The sequence below is a fragment of the Chenopodium album genome, chromosome 10 (genome assembly GCF_948465745.1).
Source record: "Chenopodium album chromosome 10, dcCheAlbu1.1, whole genome shotgun sequence".
Classification (NCBI taxonomy): domain Eukaryota; kingdom Viridiplantae; phylum Streptophyta; class Magnoliopsida; order Caryophyllales; family Amaranthaceae; genus Chenopodium; species Chenopodium album.
This window is the reverse complement of record NC_137843.1, coordinates 62,371,409-62,392,374: the sequence shown is the minus strand read 5'-3', so window position 1 is coordinate 62,392,374 and position 20,966 is coordinate 62,371,409. Positions and strand designations below refer to the sequence as shown.

Genomic DNA, 20,966 nt, shown 5'->3' with positions numbered 1-20,966 from the left:
TAGTAAATGGATTTGGCTAGGTAATGTTTTGATTTTTATTAAAAAAAATTCCTTGCAAATTGCAATAACAGTCACCCTCTTTCTCTCATTGAACGAGTAGAAACAAAGAAAGCCCAATCTTAGATTGGAGCCCATTGTACAGGTCCGGTTTATCTAGCCCATAATAGCCACAGAGGCCCACAAATGGTAATGAGCAATTTTATAAGATAACTTAATTTTAGTTCAGCTTAATTCCTAGTGTCCTTCTCTCATAAAATATACATTTCAGCTCTATTTAGTTTATTTCAGTTTAGTTCAATTCTAATCAGTTCAGTTCAGCTCAATTTAATATTTTTTTTTAGGAAATTCAATTTAGTAAATTAGTTTAGGCCCTTACACTAATTTACTCTTATTATAAACTTACTTTTTTTTGTATTTAAAATTAATTTTGTAAAACACATGGAGTAATTAAGTGTGAATGAACAACAGGGAGTAATTTTGAGAAGCCAATAATAATTTTAATTACATCAAAATAAATTAGTAATTTTAATATTGCTATTATATGTTAGACCCACAAGTGTGTTGTTTAAAATGTATAAATAAATCTACTTATTATAATCTCTGTATCTTTTCTTTTTTATAAAGTGAAATTAGCTTATTCTTCGATTAATTTAACATTTGTTTGCTATAAAATGATTCCAAATTTCCAATGTACTTCAAAATGGAACCAATTTTTGTGTGGTGAGGGCCAAAATATATAAATATATAAATAGTGATGTTGCAGGAGGAATTATATAATTGAAAGAAGGAAAGTTAGATCATATCTTTCCCAAAAAGAGAAAGTGACTTCTATGACTTCTCTCTCTAGCTTTCTTGTTTTCTCTCAAGGGTCATCAAGGACTCACCTCCTTGCTTAGGCAAGGTGGCCTTGGGAATCCTTGTTAGAAAGCATCAAGCTTTCTTTCTCAAATTGTTTTTAGTTTACAGGTATTCAGTCTTCGAGGTCCTTCTCTTTGTTCTGTCCTGTTCTTTCTTGTCTTTCTTTCTTTTTTATTTCCTTTTGTTTGATCATGGAGTCTTCTTCTACGGAAGTTACTCCTGATCTTTGTGATACTACCATGATGGATTCTAGTACTACTGTCATCCATGATGAGGATATTGCTATTATTTCAAATGAAGATACTGCTAAGGCTATCCAGGATACTGCTACTGCTATCCCTGATACTTCTCCTATCTGTGTTGAAAATTCTATTGTTTCATCTACTTCAGTTGCTACTAATGCTGAGGATACAGTTGTGTCCAAGTCACCACCAGTTTTAGCTGATCCTAACTCCATTGAGGATGTTACCATGGGGGGAATGAATGACCAACCTATAACTCATAAACAATCTTTTAGAGAAGCAGTCCAACACTCTTCTCAATGGTTCTCGGAAGCTAGGAAAATTTGTGTTTCCTCTATGGAATGGGATGATGATGATGATATCATTTCTCCCCCTGATACATCTAAAGCAGTTGCTTTTGGAAAACAAACTCTTGATAAACTAAGGCAGCCTTGGAAACTTACATTGATGGGGAAATGTCTTGGCATTTCTGTTCGGCCATCCTTTATAACTCAACGAGTTCGGGCTATGTGGAGGCCTAAAGGATCCCTAGAAGTTATTGATTTAGGAAAGGATGTTTATCTTTTTAGATTCTCAATTCAAGATGATTACGAAAGAGCTCTTCTTGGGGGGCCTTGGTTTATTCTGGATCATTACTTAATGATTTCTAAATGGAAACCTAACTTTCGACCCTCTATGAACCCCTTTGATCGTATGACGGTTTGGATTCGTTTTCCGGAACTCCCGGTTGAATATTATGACAAAGATGCTCTTTTTGATATTGCTTCTCTGGCAGGGAGTCCTCTCCGGGTAGATTATGCCACAGATCATCTCACCAGAGCAAGGTATGCTAGAGTTTGTTTGGATATTGATCTCACCTTACCTCTAGTCTCAAAAGTTTGGGTAGCTAATAGTTGGCAAAATATCGAATATGAAAATATTCAATGTCTTTGCTTCTCATGTGGAAAAATAGGTCATACCAAAGATCGTTGTTCGTTAGCTATTGTCCAAAGTGAGAAACTTCCTTCTTCTCCCACTACCTCAAAAGAGGTGTTAACTTTGTCAAACAATCCCACTATCTCAAATATGTCAAATAATCCCACTATCTCAAAAATGGTAATTCCTCCTACCCCCCCTAATTCAAGGGTCTTAGCTCCCCACTCCATCTCAACTGCTGACTATGGACCATGGACCATGGTTTCTAACAAGAGAAAAAATAACCAAGTTAAAAATTCTAGGAAAAATCCTTCCAACTCTACCTCTAAAAATCAACAAAGCCCAAGCCCAAAATTGAAAACCCAACTACACCCCAAAATCAATTCGGTTTTACCTTCACAAAATAAAACTCCAGTTTTGGATGTTTCATCTTCTTCTCCTAAAATTTCTAACACCTTTGCCTTACTGGATTCTTCCCAAGACACCACTACCATTGAAAATAATATTAAGAAATCAAAAAACAATGATAAGCAACACCTTGAAAAAACAAAACCAAATCCCACATATCTTTCATCTTCTACTCCACACGCTTCCTCCTCTCCCTCCATTAGCTTACCCTCAGTTAACTTTGTACACCTGGCAGCCATGGAGTCGACCCCTTCAATGGCAATTGAAGCTTCTACTTCTAATTCCCTCCCTTTAAATCTCCTTTCTCAGCTTTCAAACTCACAGAATAACAAAACCAAAGAAACCCTAACACTGAATACTACTTTAAATGGAGAAAAACAAGGAAAAACTTACCCCAATTCGCCCTCCCAGATGTCCGGCGCGGAGCTACCGTCGGACGTCGATGCCCCCACCACCGAATCGAACACCATCTCCACCCCCCTCTCTATCTCTCGACCATCTGAATTTCCTTCAGGGAACCCCAATTTCTCGAGCACATCCTCTATCGATGCGCCACCCCTTCACTCCGTTTCCGTCACCTCCTCCATCGTCTCCCCTGTTTCCTTTCATCCCATCCCCCTCTCCGACAATGACCCCGTCCCAAATCCAATCTCTAGTCTCAACTCCACCGCTCTCATCACCACTCTTATGGTCGTCGATAGAGACGTCTCCTACCCCGGAGAAAATTGCAATGATGTACAATACTCTCCTCCAAATAACCCAGCTGATGTCGAAACAATTTCCCTAACCATCAATTCCAACTCCTCCACCCTCAATCCCCCAACCTCCTCTTCGACCTTGGCACCAACAACAAGTCCAGTGGCCGAGTTACCGCCACCAAGACCTGGTTCCTCCTCCTCGAAACCCGCAAATCATCCCTCTCTCGTCGGGAAACAGCGAGCACGACCTCGAAAGTCCCGAACACCATATGAAAATCTTCACCATCAAAAAAGAAGTGGTGGGATTACAAGTCGAGCTGAACTTTTGGGAAACAACGAACACTATCAGGGAAGTGAATTCCATGATAGTTCCTCTGAAGATGCACGATGTTGTATTGATGAATCGGGAAGAGTCTTGGAAGGAATGGGACAAATTTGATCCTCTTTTCTCTATGGGAAACCCGGTACCTTCTTATCCAAATCTTAATATGAAAATTGTTCTCTGGAATGTGAGGGGGGCAACTAGGAATGATTTTATTCCGCATGCATGGGAGGTTATTGCCGCTCATAATCCTAGCATCTTTATTATTTTAGAAACTAAAAGTGATGGTAATCGTGCTAGTCAAGTTTCTAAATTACTTGGCTTTGATGATTTTAAGTTTATAAATCCTAATGGCCTTAGAGGGGGAATTTGGTTGATGTTTAAGAATTCGATTGAACTTGTTGATTATCAGGAGGGTATTTCTAGAAATTATTTTCATGCCCTTTTCAAATTCTCTCCGGATAGTAAGGAGGTTCTTTTAACTGCCGTGCATGCTCCCTCCTCTCCCTCTGAGAGACACAGGCTATGGAATGAACTTCGCAATAATCTTCCTCCTGATGATACCCCTTGGCTCTTTCTTGGGGATTTAAATGAGGTCACTAATCAGTCCGAGAAATCGGGAGGGCTGAGATTTAGGCAATCTTAGTGTTCTGATCTTAATCGATTAGCCGACGCCGCTTGTTTGGTGGATTTAGGCTTTTCTGGGAACCCCTTCACTTGGCATAATGCAAGGGAGGGTTTGGATCTAATTCAAGAAAGATTGGACAGAGCTTTGGGAAATCCGAGTTGGTTGAATACCTATCCGAACACTCAGGTAATCCACTTTGCTCGAACTCATTCAGATCATTGCCCTATTATTATTTCTTTATTTAATAAATGCAAAGGTGGCCCCTTTCCTTTTAGATGTAAAGCAGCTTGGTTGGAACATCCTGACTTTAGTTCCTTCTTTGTTCATAATTGGAATATTCACCAATTTGATTTCCTTAAAGGAAGAGATGAATTTTTAACTAACATTAAAAGTTGGAATCATAACATTTTTGGAAATATTACTAATAAAAAAAAAAGGTTAGTTGCTAGGATAAATGGTATCCAAATTGCTTTATCAAGAAACTATTCGACTTTTCTTGTTTCTTTGGAAAAAGACTTGCTTTTGGAGCTCAATCATATTTATAAGATTGAAAGAATCATTTGGGCTCAAAAAGCAGGCCTTGATTGGAGGAAAAATGCTGATTGTAACACTAAATATTTCCACCTTTTGGCTAATATAAAAAAAACCAGAAGCAAAGTCTTATCTTTACAAGATTCTAGTGGAAACTGGATTTCTGATGTGCTTCTAATTCGACAGATGGCCAGGGATTATTTCATTAATGTTTTCCAAAGTGTGCCTATTAACCACTCTCTTTTAAACAAGTATGTTTTTCCTAAAAATATTGATCAGTCCTCTTTTATTGATTTTGATTTGCCTCCTACTTTGGAGGAGATTAAAAATGTTCTTTTCGAAATGGATCCTATTAAGTCCCCGGGACCGGATGGTTTACAACCTATCTTTTTTCAAAAAAATTGGAATTCTTTAAAGTATTCTATTACTTCTTTTGTTAGTGACTGTTTTACTAAAGGATGTATTCCTCAAGCCATTAATGACTCTTATATTTCTTTAATTCCTAAATGCGACCATCCTACCTCTATGAAAGACTTTCGACCTATAGGGCTTTGTAACACCATCTATAAGATCATCACTAAATGTGTCTCAAATCGTTTGAAACCTATTATGGATAGTTTGATTAGCCCTTTTCAATCTAGTTTTATTCCTAATAGAACTATTGAGGAAAATATTATTATTATTAAGGAGGTAGCTCATCACTTTAATAAGGCTTCAAAAAAAGCAAACTTAATGGCCCTTAAAATTGATCTTTCGAAAGCTTTTGATAGTTTGGAATGGAGTTTTATTAAGGATACTCTATGTGGTTTAAATCTCCCTTCTAATTTCGTTAATCTTATTTTAAGTTGTGTTTGCACTCCCTCCATCTCCCTCCTTTGGAATGGTGAGATTACGGAGTCTTTCTCTCCTTCTCGAGGAATCCGCCAAGGAGATCCCCTCTCCCCCTATATTTTTGTTCTTTGTCTTGACCGTCTTTCTTGCATGATTCAAGCTAAAGTTAGTGATAAATCTTGGTTGCCTATTAAAATTGCTAAGAATGTTAGTATTTCTCACCTTTTTTATGCCGACGATGTTTTCCTTTTCGGTAGAGCGTCTTCTTCTAATATAAGTGTCATGATGGAAGTTCTTAATCATTTTAAATGCATTTCTGGATTAGCTATTAATATTCAGAAGTCTTCTGCTGTCTTTCCTAGGAAAATGGACTATAATGTCAGAAAATCTATTTGTGATATATGTAATATTACCAACACTACCAACTTTGGAAAGTACTTAGGCATCATAATTAGTCACAAACGGCTAAGTCATCTAGACTATTTTCCCCTTCTTAATAAGACTTGTGCTAGGATTAAAGGTTGGCAAGCTAAACTCTTGAATATGGCCGGTAGGTGCACTTTAATTAAATCAGTCCTTAATTCCTACCCTGTTTATCTTATGCAAACCAATATTCTTCCTGTTAGTGTGCTGAATCAACTTCAGAAAAGTTGTAAACAATTCTTATGGAATCGTGTCAATAAATCTAGGTATATTCCGAGAACAAATTGGAGTGTTGTTTGTGATCCCATGGCTAAAGGAGGTCTCGGAATAAGAGACTTAAGGAGATGGAATCTTTCTTTTATGGCTAAGTTAGGTTGGAAAATTTTGACTCAACCATCTAAACTATGGGTTCAAATTTTATCTAGTAAATATTTGAAATATAGTAACTTTATGGATTACATTGCTAAACCTACTGATTCCATCATTTGGAAAGATATTCTAACTGGCAGGGATATTCTAAAGGCTGGGATTATTACTCATATAGGAGATGGGGAAGACACCTCCCTTTGGTTCCACCATTGGATTGGTGATTGCCCTCTCTACAAACTTCCAAATATTAACATTCCCAACTCTAGAGGTCACTGGCGTGTCTCTAATATTATTAGGAATAATACTTGGTACCTTAATGATGTTATACACATCATCCCTTCATCCATATGTTCTTTAATTCTTGCCTACCCCCTTCCCAAGTTTGTTCAAATTTCTGATAGATTGAAATGGACCCTTGATAAGTCTGGAAAATTTACTATAAAATCTGCTTACAACTCCACTTATCCCCCTATTAATAATACTCCTTCCTTTCTCTCTTCTTTTTCTTGGAAAAGCATGTGGAAAATCAAGGTGCCTTATAAATATAAGATGCTAACTTGGAACTTGATTAGGGATGTTCTTCCTTCTGGTAGTATCTTAAAAAAGAAGATTAACTGTTTTGATCCTATCTGTATTCGATGTGAGGCTCCCTTAGAAGATTCTATACACATTTTCAGAGATTGCCCTAACTCCTCAGCTTTTTGGTCTCTAATTTTTAATAAATTCCCTTCTCTTTCTTTTGATCTCAGCAAGTTTTTCAATACTAATCTTTATGATTGGCTTGTTTTCAATTTATCAAATGATTCTCAATGGAAAACTATCTTTGTTGTGGCTATTTGGCACCTTTGGAAAACAAGGAATATGGCCATCTTCGAGAAAAAAATGTTGTTTATTCAATCGACTTTTAACAATTTTCTGGTTGATTATATGTTTACTCTCAAATTAAAGGATGGTCAGGTGGATACTCCTAGTTCCTCTTCTGGTTCAACTTCAACCAAAGCTAGCAGAACCTGGGCTCCCCCCCAGACAGGTCATTACAAGCTAAATACTGATGGATCTTGGGTGGGTCTGGAGAATGCTGGTGGAGGTGCTGTTTTGAGGTGTGCTAAGGGCATTTGGCAGGAAGGATTCTCTATCAACTTCAATGCCATGTCTGCTGCAGCTTCAGAACTACTTGCTATCAGGGAAGGTCTTCTTATGGCATGGAAGAGAAAAATTAGGCACCTTGATGTTGAAACTGATGCTGACACTCTCTCCAAAATGCTGAAAAATCCAGAAGCTTTTAAAGATCATGACCTTGGTAATATTATTAGAGATGTTGCCTCTCTTCTCTCTCGTGACTGGGATGTGGTTATCTTTCATGCTGGAAGGTCTGCTAATCAGATTGCTGATTCTCTAGCTCATATTGGCAGAGCTAGGGTGAAGAAAGGGGAGAAAGAGACTTACTTCTACCCCCCTGCTGACATTTTCGAACAATATGCTGCTGTAATCCCAGATTATCAAGCTCAGAACTAGTTCCTATGATGCTGAGGCTATCTCCTGTTTATCTTAAGCGCTTCAATGTTTCATGCAGGGTTCTTTTGGTTAACTACATACACTATATTTAGCTCTATTCCTAGTACTACTTTCTATGTAACTAATTTTCAGGTTTTGAGTTGGCTGACTACTATTTGCCTCTCTAACCTGCTTTTGTTAAACTTGGCAATGGCCGTTATGATTTAATATAATGAATGCTCCCTTTTGTGTAAAAAAAATATAATTGAAAGAAGGCACGTGACAATTGAAAACCTTTGCCACCACACGATTCCCACAATTTAATACACTAAAATAAATCATTTTTATTGTTTTAGGACAAAAATACAAAATAATTGGTGGCTATACTTTGCTTGAATCAATTGGGACAAAACAACCAAAAAATCTATTTTGTTGTCTTTTTCATTTATGACCACATTATTCCTATTTTCAAACATTAGTTATTTAGTTGCATGGTTTTTTCAAAATTTAGAAAAATATAAAATTGATTTTTTTTTTTTTTTGACAAGAAAAAATTATATTAATACATTCTATAAAAAAAAATAAAAAAAATTTAAAAAATGATTATTTACTAGAATATATCTCTTAAGCCTCTTTTGATTGAGGAGCTTTGGTTAGAAAAGCTAAAAGAGAATGATTTTAATATGTTCTCATATTTGGTTTGTTAAATTAATACTTCGTATTAGAATTCAAAAAAAAATAAAATGGAAGTGGCCTAAGAGGATGGCTTCTTTACAAATTTTTAGTTGTAATTTTTTTTTTTTTTTTTGTGATGATACAATAAAAAATTCACAAAAAAATACTTCGAATTAAATATCATTAAACAATGGAATATTGTGACTTATGGTCAAAATGTATTTACTAAATTGGAATAATGGATCCTAATTAAGTGATGTGGTTGACTTTTATATACAATGGTATTCAATTTATGGGTAAGGTTATACTACCTTCGTTTCCTATCATGTGCAACAAATGGGTATTATTTGTGAGACATAAAATATTTTTTTGTTGCACATAATAAAAAACAGAGGTAGTACATATTATTAATTTACTTTCATGATAGAAGTAAGAAATATCATATTTTAATTTATTTTTTTCCCTATTTTTTATTTGATCTGATATTTACGGATTAGACACTAAAAGTAATAATAGAAAAAAAGTAAAAGATTCCCACCTCAAAGTGTTCCTCGTTTTTTTATAATTCAGATCAATTTCAAAATTTGATTTACCAAAGGCATAAGAGTTAATACCATATGTCTGATACGAAAGTATTTAGATATGTAACCTAGCTAGACTCCTAGACACTAGACAGCTACGAGTAGTATCAACTATCAAGTAATCTTGGTACGTTTGTAGTATCTAAGCAGTTTTGTTTCTTACACAAGAATATTCTAGGAGGATCTTGTGATTCAGAGTTCGAATGCACAAGTTTCCAATTAATTCGAGGCTACAATTACAATTTACAAATGCCAAACCCAACAAATGACAAACTTTCACATTCATTTTGTATGTGATGAGATGTTGAATAGTGTCAAGTGTATGATATAGCCTTTTAATAACCTATTCCGATTATGTAAGAGTCTACTCTTCCAATCTATAAAGCTAGTCCAATGATTAGTGTTAGGATTAAGAATATCAATGCTAGAGGATGGGAAGGAATTACTATGTTTAGGGATGGAGGTTTTGGTAGGAGCCTAGGAGGTAGTGATTAAAAACCCGATACACTTACACCCGGGTGTATATGCTTATTTTTTATTTTTTTAAATGACATCATCTACTCATTCTTCGGCAATTTTGGTACTTGGTAATTACAAATTTGTTACAAGAAAACCAAACTAATTTTAATACAATATATGCAACTCGGTTAGATTAGATAATTTTTTTAAAAAAAAATTTTAAAAGAGAAAGTTAACATAATAGTACATTGTAAAAAAAAAATTATCAATTGAAATAGTAAAAATATCCTTGATTCGACTTATTAGCTCGTAGCTAAACATTTAAAGAGTAGTCTATATAAATATCGTTAAACAATTAAGAAACAGATGAATTATATAAAATATCATAACGCCCCACAAGTTATAATCATAACATAACAAAACATGTTGGCATGACATCCTAGCACTTGCTATAGTGTGTTAAGGAACTCTTGCTATAGTGTGGTTTTGTGTTTCTTAAGAAGTGGAAGAAACCCATAATTAAATAAATAATGTCATCACTTATTAACAATATCATGTTTCATGTCCATGACTTTGTTTTTTGTGGATGCCAGCCATTTCATGGTTTGTAATCGTGCCAATGGACCCTCTTATCTAAACCACATTTTCAATGGTAACATCTCTTTCTTTGAAAAATATTGTTTATATAACAGTATTAAACTATTAATTAATTATACACAATGTTCATATACTTGTATTTCTTAAAATAATGTAAATTTAATTCCATAAAAAGAAACGTAGCAATTTTGATTTACACAACTGCACGTGTTACTATTGTATTTTTGTTAAAAATAAAATAAAATAAAATAGTGGGGATAATTTTATTTTATTTTTCTCTTTAACAAGTAAATGAGTCAAAGCCAACTGGAGGAAAGAGAGGGAGAGATATTTAATATAAGTAGTTGGGGTTTGACAAGCATCAATTTTGTTTATGTTTATTTAATTTTCAAAATGGTGGAGTCACATGTCACATAACCTCACATTACCAATTACATACTGAAGTTGCTCAGATTGTTACATTTCTTTCAATTCAGACAGACGATATAGTGTAGGTAGGGTTCTAGAGCAGATTGGGTCACAATTGTAGAATGTCGATTGATTGCTTGTTTGGTTGACATTGAAATTTATATTAAGGGCGTGTTTAATAGTGATTTTTGAGTAGCTTTAGGCCTTTAGCTTTTAATGGTTTGACCAAATTAAAATCCTATATTGTGCTAAATTACACATACATTTGACTGTTTTTAATGTAGTAGTTGTATAGTTTTAGTGGTGAAGGTAGCTTTTGAAAATTAAGAGATAGTTGTTCGTTTATTTTCCACTATATATGGAGATAACAACTTGTCTCAACCATTACTTTACCAAATACGCACACTTAAGTATCTATTTTCGTAGTTAGTAGCTTGTTCACAGCTAACCATTACTCTCATAACTAACACTTAGTAGTTAGTACCACAAGTAATAATAGTCACCTCTACAATTATGTTTTGCGGAAGAGAGTGTGAAGTTCTTTGAGTGACAACAAAGTTTCATAGCTCATACAATAAAAGCAATTTCGTACCTTGATTGCCTTAAGTTTTTGTTTGGTGGCGACATGCATTGGAAAATAAATTCTTATACTTTCACGAAAACTAATAAATTTCTTTGTACGAAGTATAAATCATATGAAACGTACGAAGTACTGTTTTAACTTGTTTAGTGTACAACGGAGAATTATAATAATTAAATTTCATGTGGACTATGAATTATCAAGGAAGCTAAGGCTTGGAATACTGTTTTTTTTTTTTTTTTTTTTTTTTTTATAGAAAATTATATATTTTGAAGAATTTTAGATTTGCAAGGAAGTTGTAGTTCTTCCATTTTTTTACTTTCATTTTAACCAAATAACAAGTGAACTAGGCATTTTCTTATATTTTGCTCATTTTACTTTCATTTAGATCATTTCAATTTTATTTTGGTCATTTTTACTTTTATTTTACTCACTTTAGTTTATGTTTGATCAATTTAATTTACTTTTTTATTATTTTGTTGATTTGTTAGGAGGACAAAACAAGAATGTTAATCACGACATTCTGAGATACTTGACTAATGTTAATCGAATACTATAATTTTACGTGGAATAATAAAGTAAGGTCCGGTTTACTTCATCTTAAAAAAAATACATAAAATAATTCTAATTTAGCAAAAATAAATTCAATTCATTAAAAATAACTTACTTTAAAAAATAAATAGGAATGTTTGTACATCAATGTTACATAATGTTCCTCCCTTTCCCTTTTGGCAATAATGTCAACAATCAACCCTATGTGTCGAACAAGTGTCAATATTAGCGCTAAGACTTTTTTTTATATAAGAGGATCATTATATCAAATAAAGAATATACTTCATGTAGATCCATTACTACATTAATGAAGATATGAGATGCTTTGATTTTGCGAAGCATAAAAAGTTATTTCTAGCTAGCAAATAGAAATCAAATAAAAAATAAAACCTCCAGTTGAGAAAATTCGAAGTTATAACTTATACTCGTTTCGTCTTAATCCAATACACGACTTATTAACTATTGTAAAGTAATCCAATAAAACAGGAGGATTGCAATAGTATTAGTGTATTACCATGTAAATTAAAGAGTGATCTAATTTTGTAAACGCCATAAAATCAACATCATCACTTCATAAGAAAAAAAACACTTGTAAACAAAGATTATTTTCATCCATAAGTGAGATGAAAATTCACATTATAACACATAGTTTTGTCATTCTTTTGAAGAACTTTAAGCCTAATATGAAAAAAATCATCTTTTTAAAACTTTATATTAGGAAGGTCATTTTTTAATTTAGAATACTATACATTTAAAACTCCATATAGTAGTAAATAAAGTCATTTCTTAAGAACCTTATTTTAAGAGGAAAATTATATAGTATAATTGATTTGAAATGGGGAAGAAAAGATGTCACATACTCGTAATCAAATCATATTATTCACGTACTTGAAAGATAATTTAATACCAGTAGATGTTAATGAATCATAATCATACTTAATGCACTTATATTGATGAAAATTCTTACAAAGAAAATGACTTTTTGGACTTAATCATCTCTATATAGTTTTCTAATTTATGTATTTGGATTTCAATAGATAAGTACTCCCTCCGTCTCTTTATTAGAAGTTTATTCCTAACATTTTATTACTCACGTAATAAAAGGGTAATAGACTTCTAATTTAGGGACGGAGGGAATAAATTCCTACATCTTATAAGAAGTGGAACTTAATAGGAATTACACTTCCCCCATTTCACCAAGCTTTTGTCAACCAAATTACTCACTTAACTTGTAATTCCTAGAAAGCTTCACTTCTCATTTTTTCTACTTCAACCAAACAAGTCTTAAGTAATGATTAATCTAGATTGGTTGAAATTTAAAAAGACAACTTTCCACTTCTTAGAGCAACTTCGACCATGTTTTGGTTCTTCTAAAACCGAATAATAAAGGGTTTACTAGAGGGGTGATCAATTATGACCCGACTTACAAGCCTGACTCGATTTGCCAGTTGGGCAAGCCAAAAAACACAATTTTAATTATCAAAGTTCGAATCGGCTCAAAAGGTTCATTTAGGCCCGACAAATCCAACACTTTTTAACAGATTGGGCATGAATTTTCTTAGCAAGGCCCAGGCCGGCCCGAATTTTGATCACCACCAGGATTTACTCAAATAAAATAATAATAATTATTTATAAAAAAAAAAAAAACCATATCAATTTTACTTCTTTAGAGTTGATAGTGAGATGGTACCAATATCCAAACCCTTATCCACTCTTAGCCATATTTGCACACTCACTCACTAGTCATTAACTACACCTAATTAGCAATTACCCCCCTAATCAAAAATCAACCAATAACTAAGAAGCTTCCTCAACTTAACTTAATATCTCAACTGGACCCCACAATACCACACAAATTTTCACCACATAAACACACAACATTACACGTGTCATAATCTAAACCCATGATCAAAATCTAGGTAAAAAAAGAGTACCATAGTAGAATACTCTAGACTCAACCACACCATAACCTTTCTAAGTGAGTCTGATAATTCCACTCTTTCTCTCTCCTCTTTTGTCCGCGGCGTTTCGTCTCTAACAACAATCACTCCCACACAAAATTCCACCATTTTCTCTCTCCTCTGCAACGACTCCATAAATTATAAAAATTAAATTAAAATTTTAATAAAAATTAAATCTTTTAGCCTTTTGGGGTTTTCTTTAATTTTTGTATTTTAATTTTGAAACTAATCTCATCGAAACCCTAGAAAACCCGAAGAAGAAGAGCTAAAACCCTAGTTTTTATTTGGGGTAAGAGAGAGAAAGAGGAAATCCGAAATCTGAGATTTTGGGTTGTGAAAGTTTCGATTTTTCTGGGAAATTTGTGTTTTTTTTTTCTGTTGATTAATTATTAATCAAATAAAAAATGTCGACGGCGTCGTACGGTCGTAGTCGTAGTGGTGATAGGTTCTACAATCCTCCGGCGGTGCGACGGCAACTTCAGCTTCGACAGCAGCAACAGCAGCAGCAACAGCAACAGATTGTTGTGCAACAGCAGCAGCAGCAGGAAAGAGATGAGATTAGGAAAGAGAAACATCATAATCAGAATCAGAATCAGAATCATAACCACCATAATCAGGCGCAGTTGTCGGCGCAACAGCAGCAGCAGAGGCGGCAGAAATCGGGGGTTGTTGCGGTGGAAGTGGGTAATCAGCCGCAGTTGGAGAAGAGAGTGAAGAGTTCGTCTTCGTCGTCAGAGAATCGAGTGGAATCTGATGATTGTGCTTCCACTGCGACTACTACGACGACACCGGGTGCTTCGGTGTCGTCGTCGTCGCATTCCACGAATTTGGATCGGTTTTTGGAGCATACTACTCCATCTGTCCCTGCTCAACACTTCTCTAAGGTATGGAATTGATTTGAATTGGATTTTTGTTGTTTTTGTTAGTTGATTCAAGTGAAATTAGATCTGATTTTGTTAGGTGTTGATACAATGTGGGGGTGATTTGTGAAGTTTTAATTGATCGGAGTGTGAAATTTGATTGTTAAGGGTTTTGGGTATTGTGTTAGTTGATTAATTGGGTTTATATTGAATTATCCTGTTAATTTCTGTGTTGGATAGTATTTGTAGATTGAAGTGTTGGTTGATTGAGTAATGAAAATTTGTTCTTTATGTTAGACGAGCATGAAGGGATGGAGAACTCAGGATGATGAGTTTCGACTGTACTTCGTGCTTGGCGATCTCTGGGAGTCGTTTAAGGAGTGGAGTGCGTATGGGGCAGGCGTGCCGCTTTTGTTAAATGGTAGTGACTCTGTTGTGCAGTATTATGTTCCATATTTATCGGGCATTCAGTTGTACATAGACCCATCAAAGCCCTCCCCAAGAACCAGGTCTGCTATTTATTTGATTTGTTTGCTTCTTATGTCAATGTCTTTCGTTTGATATTGTGAATGTTCCGTATCAAATTGTTTTTATTTGATTATGCATAAGTTTGTTGAGGCTTGTGTGTTTAGGAACTAAAATTGCCCACTTATCTAGTATGCTTTTTCTAGCCTTCCACAAAAGACAATAAGTAGTAAAACTTGTTCATTAGATTAGAGAATACAGAGCCTTTTGATGCGTTAAGATATGGTTATGAGCTCAAGACACTCATAATTGATAGTACTATTCTTTTGGTCAGTAGAAGTACATATTATGAGCAGATATGAATGGCTACATTATACTGATTATAGTGCTAACATGATCTGGAAGGAATATCAACAATTGTGAAGCATGCGTATGGGAAAGGAGATAAACAAGATGTAGTGGATATTATGAATAGTAGCAAAGCACTATCTTGAACATTGATTTAAAGAAATAGAAAAAAAAAAAATTGCATAGTATTGAGTACTGAGTAGCTCATTTTAACATGTATTTGCAATTATCTCTTATTACAATTTTTATGCTTATCCAGCAATTGCTTTATGATCTGAAGATGAAATCTTGAAGGGAAAGGTTATGCTTGATCTATTTATTAATGTAGTGTTGCTCTGTGTAAACTTTAAGCCTTGAGTACCATACTCTTTTGTGAGGGATTTCCATTTCCAAGGGCCTGGGGACTAGATTGTATTTTCAAAGAAGTTAGGATCATCAGTGAATAAAAAAGCAGTTGTTGGGAAAGTTATTCTAGACATGAAATTTATGTTGTATTCACCAACCACGAGTTATATTAATCTTTAATTCTCACCCTCTTTCTCTTTGCAGTTTGTATGTGTTTTTGTTTTTTATCTTGCTAGATTTTCAGTGTGCTGAAAAATATTTAGGTTCTAAGTTGAATGAGCTTGAGCTATGTATTTTTTGCCAACTGCTGATGGTTCTTCAAAACTTCAATTAGATTACTGAAAATTTTAACATTTTATCTTTGAAGCAAACATTTTCACTGGTGTATTTGTTAGTGATGAGTCTTTTACCTTTACTTAGGTTTTTACACTGGTTGAGAGCATAGTGGATACGAAGTTTCTTTTGTATAAATGTAGATGAGGTAAAATAGGGTGCTTTAAATTTGAATGCACAAGGTCATTTTAGTAATTGTATGTTTGAGGATAAGGGATCTATTTCATTTGGAAGTAACTTGAATGTCGGCATACATAATTTTAGAAGTCATTGTATGTGTGGAAGATGATTGTAGAAGTTACTATAGTGTGGTGTAGCACTTCATTCTTTTTGGAGAACACTCATCGCATGATAAACTTGTAGGTGTTCCCATTGTGAGGAGGATTACTTCATTCTTTTTGGAGAACATCCATTCTTTGTCCAAGTATCTCTGTTTTGGTCTTATGAGAGCCAGGAAAGGATCAAGCATCTCTCTCCTAATAGTTTAGCAATGTGAGAGTTGTTTGTAAGCTTGCCAGATCAGAAAAGAGTAAACGAAGATGATGCAAATGGCTTTACATGCTTAATTGTATCAACCTGTACATAGTTGGATTTGGGACAATGCTCTCCGAGCATTTTGATTATTACAGTTCTTTTGAACAGGATAACATTTTATTCTTCTTTAAAATCTTCGAAGGATAATTAGTGGGAGAGGTCAGAGTTGTTTTGGTTTAGTAGGAGTTGGGAGAGGGTGAAGAACGGTCATTTAAAGTTTAGAGGTGTGGTTGGCATTAGTCTTAGCTGGAAGGTTGGAGAAGTAGTGGCTCTGAAGGCTAAAGGTGTGATTGCTGCTGTGCAAGAAGGATAAGTTTGGCAATGGGAGAGTGTTGGCTCTCTAGGTGTCAATGTTGGTGGTTGCTAATGATGTGGCTGGTGCTCTTGGCTGACTTGGCATATGATGCTCTAGAGTTTTTCATGTAGAATCAAAAACTTGAAATGAAAGTAAAGTGTTTTTTTTTTTTTTTTTTTTTTTTTTTTTTTAAATTGGTGTTGGGGTTGTACATAGGGAAATTACTTTGAGTTTGTTCCTTCCGTCAAACTAGGGGAAGAAGAAAGGTGAGCCAAACTCTGGAAATGAGGAGAACTACCCCTTTTCTCTTTCTTTAGCATCTTGAGCCAAACAATTCTTAGGATTAGATGGCATAGAAGTACAATTAGTTGGGTTTTGAGGACATTTATGAAGCTGTGGTTTAGTGCAAGGGCCTTTCTATGAGTTTCTCAAAATTAAATGTTCTTATATTAAAAGTAATGCATGTACTTTGGGAATAATGATACAGCTAAAAGTAACTCTTTGATTAAGAAGCATTCTGTTATTAATTAGATGCTATCTAAGGCAAATGGAGCAATCCTAAAGGACAAAGGAAGGATATGGTTACGTATGAATGAAGTTGATGTTTAATCTATATCTATGTTCCTTGTTAGTGGGTGAACATTATATGCAGATATTGGGGCCATATTCTAAATAGAAAGGAGATGGTATGTGATGCTGATGTTATTAGAAAAAGAAGGCGTGATTATAAATTTTATATTCACCACATTCAAGTTATAGGTTCCTCGTGTAGTAATTTTGAAAGAAGATCCTTAACTTTTTAGCTAAAGTGGTGTCTTAACATGTTTATGCTGCAGCTAAATTCCATCTGTGTTTGATGTTAACATGTCTATCACTCTCAGTGGGAGTGTATGGTACTTAATGACTTACTGTATCACTATGAGAATCAGGGGAATTGCCAGGGTTTTAACTTCCACAGTTAGAGCTGCTAAAGCATTAGTAGACATCATTTGACCAATCATTTAACTCGTACTGATGCAAAAGAGTTGGAGGCACTATATGGTTTTTGATTGGTGTTACTCTGTGAGATAGACACCTGAGCAGCCAAGCCTAATTGCTTATCTTAGAATAATGTAAAGCTGTGGATAGGAATTTTTTTTACTCTTGCAAATTAAATGTTCTCCTGTGTTAATGAATCTGTTTACCCCCCCCCCCCTGCCTGCCATCCACACCAGAATAAATAGTTTCTTCCGAAAAAACCTGCTAGTGGAAGAAGACCCCCTAGGCTTCTTCCCCCAAAATTCAAGAAAATTTCAGCACCTCTACAAACTGCTAAACTCCTTGTTCTTTGTTTTTTTTTACCTCTTATTATTTATGTAAAGTGTATCTTTATTCTTTAGCTTTAAACTGTTTTTGGTTGCAGATATAGTTTGATGCTTATTTTGAGTCACTATATATGATTAGATGCATACTTGCATAGTATGGTTGTTTTGGTGGCTTTCCCATCATTTATTCCACAACAAATTGAATGATACCTTTTCTGAATTACTTTCTTTTTTTTAAGGATATTATTTTTAGACAAAGTCTAAGCTAGCTTGGAATGTTTATTGTGGACTATATTGGTTATTTGGTGCCTAATGCATGGGAATGTTTAAGAATTTTTTAAGGAAAAGCTGAGAGGAGCCTTGAAATCTTAATACTCCTTATGATCTTTAATTGTTCTACCCACTTTTCATATTTGTCCATTCGTATATTCCATCCATTTTTCTTTATTCTATTTTAGGTATACAATAATTGCACCTTTCCTCACTCTTTATTCACTTTTTTTATACTCTCATCTTCTTTACACCCTCTCTCTTACTTTATCCTACACCCACACCCACTCACCCTTTTCAAAATTTTCTTAAAACCATGGATCGAATAGAACATAAAGAAACGGAGGTATTACTTTTATATTGCCATTTTTATAATCATAGCTCACTTAGGCACACTGTAAGCAGAGCTAGCACAGAGGGAGTTTGTAAAAGTTGAATTATTCTAGATCCAACTCATGTGTTTCTTTCAGATTAGGGCATCATTTTGTGCTTCATAAGGTCAAGATTGACAGCCTGGTTTTGCACCAATTTGATCATTATGTGTAACAAATGATTAAGCCTCAGCTATGCTTACACCTTCAATATTCTTGGGATGTAAGCTTTTCAATAACAGCTTTTCCAGTCTCCAATAATCAATAATTGGAAAAGCTATGAACTTATTATTGGAGGAGACTAGAAAAGCTGTTATTGATTGAGCTTGGGCTCGAATTTGTGCAACCTTTCTGTGTTTAAAGAATTGAAGAGCTATTCATTAATGTATTGAGTTGTTCTATAACATGCAAAACAGTCAGTTACAGACCAAGCCATTTGGTTCAATACATATTTAGTTTATGCTTGTTTTGAGGTCTTAATGTTTCCCTTGCACACTATTTTTTGCTTACTCAAATGTTTGATAATCTTTTGAGTTTGTTGCAGAATGCCTGGGGAGGAGAGTGATGAGTCATCTAGAGAAACTTGTAGTGATGGCAGCAGTGATTGTGAAACAGAAAGAGGACCTTGCAATTTTGCTGCATGGAATCAGCAGGATCTTGCAGAGTCTACTCTACAGGATATGAAGGCACTTTCACTGAGATATAAGCCCTTCAACGGTTCATCTAGCGATGAAGGAGAATTTTCTAATTCTCCCGGTGTTCTTACCTTCGAATATTTTGAGCATGATCCTCCCTATAGTAGGGAACCATTGGCTGATAAGGTTGGTTCTTCTGCTAATATGTTATACTATTCTTTCCCTAAACTTTTAATTACTTGTTCACTTTAATTAATTTGGACTTAAATATCTACAGATATCGCTCCTTGCGTCACGTTTCCCGGAATTAAAAACGTACAGGAGCTGCGATTTGTCGCCTTCAAGTTGGATTTCTGTTGCTTGGTATGATTTTGCCAGTTTTTTCAATTTGCATGTTTTGAAATTGTAGTATGTTACTTTTTTAGCTTGCGGCTTACCTGATCTTTGTATCTTTTTACTGGTTTTTTTTTTTTGGAAAAAGGTATCCAATATACAGAATTCCAACTGGTCCAACCCTCCAGAACTTGGATTCCTGCTTTTTGACGTTTCACTCCCTCTCAACACCTCTTCGTGGTATGTCTCAATAATTCTTGAAACTGGCTATAGTATATTATTCTCTTCTGCTGTGCCTGATGAGATGGCATTCCAATTTTTTACAGGTGGACAGAGTGAGTGGCAAAGTCATAACAGTTCTTGTCCAAGGGAGATTCCAAATGGGGGCTTTAGTATAGGTCTTAAGATACCATTGCCTATATTCGGTATGGCTTCTTATAAGTTTAAAATCTCCGTTTGGGATCAAAATGGAGTCGATGATTCTCAGAAGGCCAATTCCCTGTTGCAAGCTGCTGATGAGTGGCTCCGGCTTCTAAATGTCAATCATCCTGATTACAGGTTTTTTGTCTCCCACAACTTCAATTGGAGATAAGTGCATGGAGCTATTATATGAACCGGTGAAAGAGTAGAGTTAATAGCTGACTCCTCTGCTCAGCTGACTATATGTATTTTAAGTTGTCGGCTGAGTATGCAGAATCCCCTCTCGCCTTTGTGTTCCTCTATCTGCAACTTTGGTTTTGCATTACTTGTATTTTCAGAGGAAGTTTTAGAAACATCAGCTTTGGTAACTTACAAGCTCTACTGGCGGAAGATGAAGTTATTCCTGTGTAATTTGCTAAATAACTCGCTGTACCAAAACTTTCTGATGTGATACAGTTGTTTGAGGATGGGATTCCTGAGAATTCCTAGGCAGGTTGAAAGTCTGTGGACTTTTGTTTGCCCTTGTATGACTATTGACTAGGTTCTGTTTCGGAAAAATGAGTAGATATCATATGAGCAAGTTATTATTTGTACAAATACATGCTTTGCTTGGAATGATTAGGTTTCTGGTCGTTGTTTGTGCAAGCTTTCTTGTGTTTTAGCACTAATAAAATATCGTTTCAGTTTTTAAAGGAAAGTCTCTACTCTCTTAACTGTATCGTCTATGAACCATTATGATTGAAGTTTACCAAAATAGATTTCTGATTTTCTAATATTGAAAAAAAAAAAGAAAAAAAAAAGAAAAAAAAAGAAAAAACATAGATATGCTATTGGGAGACCTTTAAAAATGAAATTGTGTCAACGCATCGGGGCAAAATGTTTAGGGTTTGGCTAATAGTCCATTGTTTTGTAGAGGTGATA

General features: G+C 34.7%; 1 protein-coding gene across 1 annotated transcript; it reads left to right on the top strand.

Annotated features, from left to right (window-relative positions):
• The first annotated feature begins 13,592 nt into the window (after positions 1–13,592).
• LOC145562865 (uncharacterized) lies at positions 13,593–20,742 on the top strand. The gene is made up of 6 exons (XM_081623286.1): positions 13,593–14,416; positions 14,690–14,901; positions 19,202–19,478; positions 19,570–19,655; positions 19,774–19,865; positions 19,952–20,742. Exons 1-6 carry the CDS (start codon positions 13,937–13,939, stop codon positions 20,215–20,217), a joined length of 1,413 nt encoding a protein of 470 aa, XP_081479412.1. The 5' UTR covers positions 13,593–13,936; the 3' UTR covers positions 20,218–20,742.
• Positions 20,743–20,966: the final 224 nt, after the last annotated feature.